We start from the raw sequence: 9,438 nt of genomic DNA, 5'->3' as shown, positions 1-9,438 counted from the left end.
TTGTCGGCTGTGCTTCAGTGCTTCCTGGCCATGTGGAACCAGGTACCTCTCCCCACCCCTGCCCTCGCCAGGCCTGATGTCATGCTGATGTGATCTCCCTCTGCACAGTGCCAGGAGGGAACTGGCTGCACTGGGTGCTCCCTGGGGTCCATGATGGTGCGCAGGTCCTTCACGGGCTCGTGTTGGGACTGACCAGCTTTCCCAAGCAGCACATGTCTGCGGGCTGCGAGTGTCCTGCTGACCCAGGCTCCACTCTACCATACGGTACCCTTCCACTATATTGCTATACATTAGGCCATGCACATTGCTTTAGATACAGTAAAAGGGATCTTCCAAAGACCCTTGGCAGTGCTGAAATGAGTGTTACTGCATGGCCTTCCAGGATCACACTCATGGAGCTTTGCATTTAACTATACATATCATTATGCTTTTTTTTAAAGAGCTTTTCATATTTATGGCAGTAACTCTCCCAAGAGGGATGGTTCCTGCTCACTGTCCACAAAAGAGAAACAAAGAGAGTGATGTGATGAAACAAGCAAATGCCCGGCAGCAGCCTGCGGAGACCTGGACATGCTTAAGAGCTTGCTTTGCTTCCTGTATGGTCCAATTACCATAGCAATGCCACTGTGTGGAGTCCAGACCTTTTCTGTGTTGGTCTGCTCTGTAGCTTCTTCCTTTAAAGAAACATTATTGGTCAGTTCAGGCACATTTTGTGTGTATCATTCAATTCTTGGATTTGAAATAGTCTGCCTGTGCTAGAAAATCAAAGTAGTGCCTTGATGAGTTAATGTATTGCTGTATATAACTGTTTGTAGTATGTTCAGTTTCTTATCTGTAAAGCATCTTCCCCCCAGAAGTACATAGAAACGCAGGGATGGTCCATGGGCAGCACAGAGATGGGGAGAAGGTTGTGTTTGTTAATTAGTAATGGAGTTTTTCCTGGAGATAAACCGATCTACCGGTTAATGGAGTTTAACTCCATTAATGGTGCGAGCCGGCCGAGGCAGCGCAGCCCGCAGATACAATGGGCACATTGTTTCCCGAGGGATCCTATCCCCCCTTTTTCCCTGCGAGGGGGGATCCCTTCACCCCGTTTGGCCTCTGCTGCCCACGGGAAGGGGGGTTCCCGGCACTTGGTGGGGCTGTTGCGGAGGGCCCCGCCTCTGAGCGAAAGGGTCAGGAGCGGTGGGGCTGCGGGCGGCCCCTCCCCGTCGGGGGAAGCTGAAGTAGTTGGGCCGCTGCGGGGCGGAGCACAGCGCAGTGCCGAGGCGGCGGGACGGGGAGGCCGGTGCCGCTGCCCGCCCCGGGGCAGCCGCGGTGAAGATGGCGAGAGCGGCGGAGCGGGGCGGTGCGCGGCCGGAGATGGGGCTGGGGTTGGGGTTGGGGTTGGGGTTGTTGCTGGCGCTGGCCGCCGCCCGGCCGCCCGCCTCCTTTCCCAGCGATGTGAACGGGCACAGCCTCCACCCGCCCTACTTCAACCTGGCCGAGGGCACCCGCATCTCCGCCACCGCCACCTGCGGCGAGGAAGCGGCGGGAGCCGGCAGCCGCCGCGCCGTGGAGGATCTCTACTGCAAGCTGGTCGGGGGACCGGTGGCGGGGGGGGACCCCAACCAGACCATTCAGGTACGGCCGGCGCGGCGGGGAAACACGGGCACGCAGCCTGCGGAGCCTCGCTGGGGTGGCACAGCCGCCTCCCTGCCCGGGGGGTGCAGGGGAGTCCGAGCCCTTCTTTGTGCTCCTCCGGCCGTCGCTCCCTTTTCTTACCCCTGTTCGCCGGGGCTGGGGAGGGCAGAGGCCGGTGCAAGGAGCGGGGCCCCACGGTCCCCTCTGGCGTTTATCCACGCATCCGTGCTCTCCCGGCCGCCGCAGCCGGACCTTGCGCGGAGGGGTCGGTGGTGGGTGCTCTGAGACGGGGTAGACAGGGCAGGTCCTCGGGGCATCCTCCCTTGCTCGGACCTGTGCACCGGAGCCTATCCGGAGTCCCCAGGAGATTAAGCAGACACACGCGCTCTTCTTCTCCCGGCCTTGCCAGAAGTTGCAAGTGGAACGCGGCTTGCTGAGTGCCCCTGTTAAAGTTACCGGTTCTTTATGGTCACAAAACCCTGGGCAAACCATCTCTGAAACTCCTCTGCCAGTCACGGAGTCATGATAAATGTGATAGTATTTACCTTTACCGGTCTTGGCTCTGCCGGTCCCTGTGGGTTTGGAGGGGCATTTGGATGAGCAAAGGAGAAAGTGAAGAGGGTGAATTTTACAAGCGAATGTCAGGTCACTTATCTCAGAGGTCCCATTTCAAGTGGACCGGGGAAGCCTGCAGCCAGGAATGCAGTTGGTAAAAACTGCAGTGCACTTTAACAGCTACAGCTCTCTTGAGAAGAAGACGGAGCAGTTGTAAACTGCTTGGGCTTGGAAACCACTAGTTTTAGTTGCACGAACTCCAGACCCAGGGCAGCCCAAACCTGCTCTGGAGCTGCTGCTTTCTGGAGTTTTCTCCATGTGACTCATGAGGTTGGTGGTGCCAGTTCATCTGTTGCAGTGGGGCAGGAGGTCTGTCAGTGTTGTATGCCACAGTAAGGAAGAGCAAGAGAAAACTTGGTTTCTCAGATCCAGCCTTTCTTGGCCTTTTGTGTAGGGGTGGTTTTGTTACAACATCGTCCCTTGAAGCATTTTTCTCATTCTGGCCACATTCTCCCAAGTTAGTGCTGTACCAGGAATTTTCTGGCTATTGTGTTCTTATATCATGGAATTTTGCTCCATGTGCAGTAGAAATTGTTGAAGATGCTACTGGGTGGCAGAAAGCTGACATAATTCTCCTCTGAGTTTTGCCCCCTTTTAAAGTGATCTGTTTCACTTTGCTGCGCTCTGATGTGACTTGAAGAAGCTTTGCTTTAAGTACAAGTAGCAGGAGGCTTACAGGAACCTTGATGTAGTAATTGTGCCTGCAGAGAGACCAAGGTAATAAGGAAAGGTGAAGAAGTAACTGCTACTATGTGCATTTGCAAATAGATGTGAGCAATCTGCCAAGCAAAACTGGGAGGATAAGACCTCACAGAAAAGCTGGTAAATGTGGCTATGCATTTATCCCTCCGTGTCTGTCCAGCTGTGCTCTGGCCACACTGCCAACTTAGCGTGACACTAAGGATGCTGGTGACTGAAGTGAACCCTTCAGGCTGCACCGGCTTTGGGGCAGTTGTATCTCATCCTTATGTGCAGCCCTTTCCTGGCTCCATAGGGTGTGCACATCCCCCTGGATTCCCCCTGCTGCCAAACGGGGCTCCTCAGCCCTGGATTTCTGCAGTGCTCCCCTCTGCAGCTCTGGCACAGGGTTGCTTTGATCTGAGCACCACTTCCCAGGCCAGTGGTCTTCAGTCAGCCTGAAAGCTTTAGAAAAACCCTTTTGTGGTGGCTTCTTTCCATGGCCACAGGCAGCACCTAAACGGGAGGGGAGGAAACGGGAGGGGTCAGAGTTCCAATTCATTCCCTTTAGGGGTTTTGGCACCACCCGGTGACTAAAGCAATGCAGGAGGTAGGAGGGAAATGTTCAATTTGAGCAGCCTGAAGCAACAATAATGAGCTCCACATGCACGTCCTCACTGCCTGCGTGTCCCTTCCCTTCTCCATTCACCTGCTCTGCATGGTGCAGCTGTGGTGTAAAGGGAAGTTTGGTCAGGAATTCTGGGAGAGTGCCTCTTGGCACCCTCCGGCAGATTTCCACGTGCTGTGGTGGTGAAGGGACATTTGCTTGACCTAAGACCCAGCGTAAACATGAATACAATCATCTAGTCAATGAGTTCAGTCAGTTCTGTTTTGAGCTTGTTTTCATTTGACATTGTAGGAGGCTTTCAGGGAAGGGAATTCATTGACTGCAAACCATGATAGCCTTAAAATGTCGATAATCATTGAGCTTCCTGAAATAACGCTGCCTTAAAGACACTTGAAGGGCTTCTGGCACAGTTTGTGGGAAGGGTGTAAGCCTTTTCAGGGGGTCCCCTTTGCTTTATTCAGGGCTCTTTGGCAGAAGACGGCGTTTCTAACTAGGGGGGGCTTTTCAGCCTGCAAGGATGTGATGCGCAGTGATACTGAGATGTGCTGAAAGGGACTCCCCACGCAGGTTTGCTTCCGTTGTCCCACGGACACTCCTGCCTTCATGATCATGTCTCAAAGATAAGGCAAGAGCGAGATTATAGGTTTATTGATCTTACCGAGCTTTACTGAAGATGCTTGTAGCTTTTTGTCTTCCGAGACACAGCCAGCTCCGGAGAGGCATAGCTCATGTTCCCCGTCCCATCCCACTGCCTGGGGGCTATTCTAGAGACCTGCCAGAGCTGGCAGAGATTGTTCACTGCTCTCAGTGAGGCCGGGCTGTGGATGATTACTTTAGTTCATATTGGTAGTACAACAATAAGGCAAGTCAGTGGCATTCTTTGAAGCAATTACAGACATTAGAATTGAAAAACATGCAGCAAACTTCACTGATTTCAGATCAGTGCTGCTTCTGCTTTCATCTGAAGCCTGTCTTCACCTAAGCCCTGATGCTGCAGAGCACTTGGATGCATGTGGAATTGCTGTGCTTGCCTGTGTGGTGTTGGTGTTAACCGGAGGTCTTGTCCTCTTGCCCTTCATGGTGTTGGGCACAGGTGGGATTTCAACCTGAATGTTTCTGGATCAAGTGGCATTCTCTGTTGATATCTTGCAATAGGCAGCCACCATCTGGCTTGTTGCTTCTTCCTCTTGTGCTGTGCATGGTGGTGGATGCTGGCTCAGCCCAGGCAATGTGTGCTTTGGGTGTCAGTTGTTGCTGTACCTCTCTGTACATGTAAACACAGAAGAGACATGTATGATACCACTGAACTTAAGTGGTTTAACTGCAGCTGAAAACAACAGAGTTTTAGAACAAGTTGCTGTTGCCTGCAGAAGAGATACCTGAGGAGTCAGCCCTTGCCTGTGTGAGCAGTTACTTGATCTGTGAGGACAGCCCCAATAACAGTATACAAGCACGCTCTTTCTGTGTCTGAAATAACCCCATTTCCTGCCTTCCTTACCTCATCCCAGCAGCCCAGCCTGCCCCACGCTCCCTGTGGTTTTCCAATAAATAAGGTGAGGAGAGCTGAGATTGGGTCACGGCAGGGCCAAATAAACTGGGACAAAGCCGTCTGCTTTCCCCGAGGGAAGCGCTGCCAGCGGGGTGCCAGGCTGGTCTTTATGCTCAGAGGAAACTTCAAAGTTCCCACTGACTTGAGCGGGAACAGGATCAGGTCTTTAGAAGCTGCCCTCCATTCAAACTCCCTCCTTATCTCCCTCTCTTTGCAGTAAGCTCCGATAGTGGCAGTTTTATGTTCTTTAAGCTGCCTTGCAGCTTCTTGCGTTGCTGAAGTTCTTTCTTTGGTGTGCTTTAGTGATGTCCGCGCCTCCCCAGCTCTGGCAACCTGCTAAGCCTGCAGCTCTCAATTGCTGTTTAATTAAAATCCTCTGCTGATGTCAGAACGTGTCCCTTCCCTGTAGAGACCTGATGCACTGTGCCAGAGCCTGAGTCGCTCTATAATACAAACAGCTGGAAATGGTTCTCATCAGGTTTCGGTCTGGCTCTAATGAAACAACTAATGAGCAGATGGAGCAGCACAGGGGCTAATGGCACTTTTAATAGCAAACTTAATTCAGCTGTTGATGTGCTACCAGCCCAGTAGCAGCTCATGCTGTACTGGGGAGGGGGAACAGCAGCATTACAAATGGGGAGCAGCTGACCCTATTTTTCAGTCCCCTCTTACTCAACTTGAACTGCCTGGCTCCCATCAGTGTGAACTTTGGGTTCAAAATGGCTTTCACATCTGTGGCAAGAATGTAAAGTATGAAACCACTATGTTTTTTTGTTATTTATCCCCATTTTGTACCCTCACTCACATCTCCCCCCACCTCAGTGCTGTGTGTTGTGCAGCAGCAATTTCCACACAACCTGTTGCACCGGTTCCCCTTAAAAGGGTTGAGCTGAAGAGCTGGGTCAGTTTTATCTGGTCTCGTCTCCCTCCTCGCTCCGTGCATGTTCAAACGAGCCTTGTCCTAACCTCTCTGTGGAGCAGGAGCTCCCTGCACGGGTGTCAGGGTTACCTGCATGGCTTCAGCCGCCCTTTCCTTTGGCCTTGTGCTTGCATGTCTCCTATTTCATATCTCTGGAGGTGTTAATTAAAAGGTGTTCTTGTTCAGGACAATTGCCTGCAAATAACACAGCACATAGCTGTGGGGAAGAATGCTGTGAAATCTGTTTCCTTTGCACTGGGATTCCTCCAGAGTTTGGGGCATCTGGAAGATCACAGTGATACAGCCCTTGTAGGGATGCAGATGCAGGAAGCCTGTCTTGAGATAATGTACTTGGTATAATATTAAATCTGACTGCAGCTGGGACAGGCAAGGAGGGCTTGCTTGCCTAACTGTGCCTTAAGGGAAAACTGCCTGTAAGGTTTTCCCTTCTAGGCTGTTTGTAGCAGCAATTCAAGTGACAGAACAGTGGCTCCACAAAGCAAATAACTTGCCTGTTTTCAGGGCTCTCTGCAGGTTTCCTTAAGAGTGGGTCAGATCCATTTGTGCATTAAAGGGGAAAGAAAGAATTGCCCCTCACAGCTTGGGTCTTTGTCTGATCCTGCTTAGGAGGTGCAGTTAAAGTTGAAGAGTTGTTTACTCTGGAAGTGTGTCCATGGAGCTGGCAAACCAGCACCACAAAAGCAAGGCAGGAAAGTGATTGGCCAGCTGGCAGCAGGGGCCATCCCTTTCTCGCCTGGCACTGCAGCATCACCAGCGAAAGGAACTTGGCTGCTAGACTATTAAGCTTGAAAATGTAGCTGAAAGGACTGTACTCATGAAATGAATAGGTTGACAAGAAACAGATTGCAGGGAGCTGGGCAGGAGAACTGCCAGTCTGGGTCCATAGGGATGACTGAATGGGCTGGGTCAGGATCTTTGGGTGTCAGCAGGGATGTGAGTGTCAGCCTTAGCGGAGGAGATGGAGCTGCAGCCTCTGCTCTCCATTGTGATGGGGCTTCTTCTCCCTCTCCATACTCTTCAGTTCTTTGTGACAGTCCCTTTGCCAACACTCAGTGCATATCTGAAATACAAAAGGGATACTAAATGTTGGTTATATTCTTTCCAACAGGGCCAATACTGTGACATCTGCTCCTCTGCAAACAGCAACAAGGCTCACCCCATCACAAATGCCATCGATGGGACAGAGCGCTGGTGGCAGAGCCCCCCCCTCTCCCGGGGGCTGGAGTTCAACCAGGTCAATGTCACGTTGGACCTGGGACAGGTAAGCCAAGTCCTTGGTTATGCTGTAGGCCAGGCTGGCAAGGACCTGCCCCTCTGCTTCTGCAGTCCTTCAGGGGTCCTTGCTGAAGGTGAGATAAAACCTGCCTGTTTAATGACAGGGCAGGAGGGTCTGGTTAAAATATAGAAGGAAAACCTTCTTGTGTGTGTGTGTGTAGTATTAAGTGCAGTCTGTGCTATTTGCTGTTATTATTCAGGCTGTCCCTAAATACTGAGTCACTCGGAAACATTTGCAGGTGCCCTTCCCCTAAAGAGGGTATCTACCTCCTGAAGGGGCATGGTTAGCAAGGCTTCACCCCAGAACAGGCAAACACAGCCCTGAGGAGTTTAGGGTTGTGCTGTAAAACTTTAACTGGTGCATTTAAAACTCTTTATGAACAGCAAGTCCATCCTGAAGCTCTTCCTATAAAAGACAAAGGAAGACAATGGATGCTTGGTCTCTAATGCTGGCAAGTCAAAAGGAATTAACATTGTAATAGCAGTTGCCAGCCCCCCTGCCTCTATTCATCCGCAAAGCTATCCCCCTCTGGAAATGGGTTAATTCTCTCAGATTTTTCTGGGCTTAGAAAAGGCTCATTTGTCTCTGCAGTTTGTAAGGTGCCTGACTCCACGTTTATAGCTATGGATACCTGGCATGTATTGGTGGTGATACCCTCTGTCAGATGCTCAAACGCACACTTTAATCCCCAGGATTGTCTCTGATCCACTCCCTGCCCTGCTGCAGCACTTGCTTGGAGCCTCTCAAACCCTCTCCACAGCTTCCCTCCCATGAGTGCCAGCTCTGAAGCTGTGCTGTACACAGCACCAGCAAAGCATCTCTTAATGCCCAGGGCACAATATGCATTGCATAATAGCTGTGTGGGCAAAGCCTCCCCGGGGCACACACACTGTGCTGATCCAGTTAGCCAGCGTAGGTGGCATCTGCTGTGTCTCTTGGAGAATTCCCATCTGGCAGGGGTGTGCTGAGTTGCTTGCACTGCCTCCTCCCACCAAGGGCCAGCCTGGAATGTGGCTCTCTGATCGCTCACTGCTTCTGTGGAAGGGGAATTTCAATGACCAGCTTCCCTTGAGAGTTGCTTCTCCTCTTTGTCCTTCTCTGTGGCAACTTCTGGCTTTAGGCCAGAGCTAACAGCACTTGAAAGCTGTTCCATTTGGCTCACCTGGGGATTTGGAGGCTTCTGATCTGCAGTGCCCGGGGCCAGAGCCTGGAATGATTTGGGGGGCTGCAGTACTGTTAAAACCGAGCTGGTGTAAGTTTGCCTTTTCTCTCCTCTCCCAAGCCTCTGTATTTGCTCTGGATACCCTTTGGGATGGGATTGCATCCAAGGCTGGCACCAGTTGTTTCACCTGGTGGGGAGGTTCCCTGTGCTCCCAGAGCCTCTATTTCCCACCACCTTCGCTAAGTAATCAGTTGCCCAACAGGAGCACAAACCTAAAGCTTCAGCCCATTTTTCGTGGCTTCCTCTTAATACATGCTCTTATTGTGTGTAATTGCTATAATAACCCACTAATGCTCCCAGTGAGAGGCAGTTCTTTGCTTTTCCCTCCTTTGTGTTGGTAGGTTGGGCAATAGAAACGCTACAGAATCTTTAATTTCCTCCTTTTGAAGGTTTGAGGCTGGTGGAAAGGGTGGAAGATGAAAAGAGGAACTCATGGGACCCAGCAGGGTCTGCAGGGCAAGTGCAGGATGAGGCCAGGATAGCTGGCAGCCAGGCTTTGCACATTCCTTGGATACCTGTGAAACAGGTAACACCCTCAAAGGCTTGTCTGAGAGCAGGGCTTTTCTTGGCAGGCAAACAAGGCCTCTCCTTGCTCTCTATGACCCTCTAGGGAGCTCTTGGACCAATTCAGATTTAATTGAAGGGACTGAAAGCTTTTGTCCCTTTGGGGGGTCATGAGTGCCTGGAGCTGATGCATGGTGCTTCAGCAAGGGCTGGCACAAGGGGTTATGGTGTCAGCCCCCTCCTTCCCTGCTGGCTTGGTCCCTTTAGAGCCATAAGTACTTCATTACCAGTTGGAATTGGGTTTCTCCAGCATTTGGCAAGGCTGTGGCGACCGGGAGAGGGGCACTTAATTGAGCAGCCTGTTGGTCTTTGCTTTTCCTGGCTGGGAGCTTGCTCTCCTCAC

At 51.6% G+C, this 9,438-nt stretch overlaps 1 protein-coding gene across 2 annotated transcripts in view; it reads left to right on the top strand.

Moving 5' to 3' along the window:
- The first annotated feature begins 1,236 nt into the window (after positions 1–1,236).
- Positions 1,237–9,438, top strand: part of LAMA5 (laminin subunit alpha 5) — an 83,248-nt gene continuing 75,046 nt past the window's right edge. For both annotated transcript variants that reach the window (XM_057400857.1, XM_057400856.1), the window contains exons 1-2: positions 1,237–1,623; positions 7,142–7,294. In XM_057400857.1, coding sequence (XP_057256840.1) covers positions 1,324–1,623; positions 7,142–7,294 — 453 coding nt within the window. In that variant the 5' untranslated portion in view covers positions 1,237–1,323. The remainder of the gene's footprint in view (positions 1,624–7,141; positions 7,295–9,438) is intronic.

This window comes from Pezoporus wallicus, unplaced genomic scaffold (assembly GCF_028554395.1).
Source record: "Pezoporus wallicus isolate ANWC-B61680 ecotype Strahan unplaced genomic scaffold, APGP_CSIRO_Pwel_v1 contig_11133, whole genome shotgun sequence".
NCBI lineage: Eukaryota > Metazoa > Chordata > Aves > Psittaciformes > Psittacidae > Pezoporus > Pezoporus wallicus.
The sequence above is the reverse complement of the archived record's forward strand: the minus strand, read 5'-3'. Positions and strand labels throughout refer to the sequence as shown.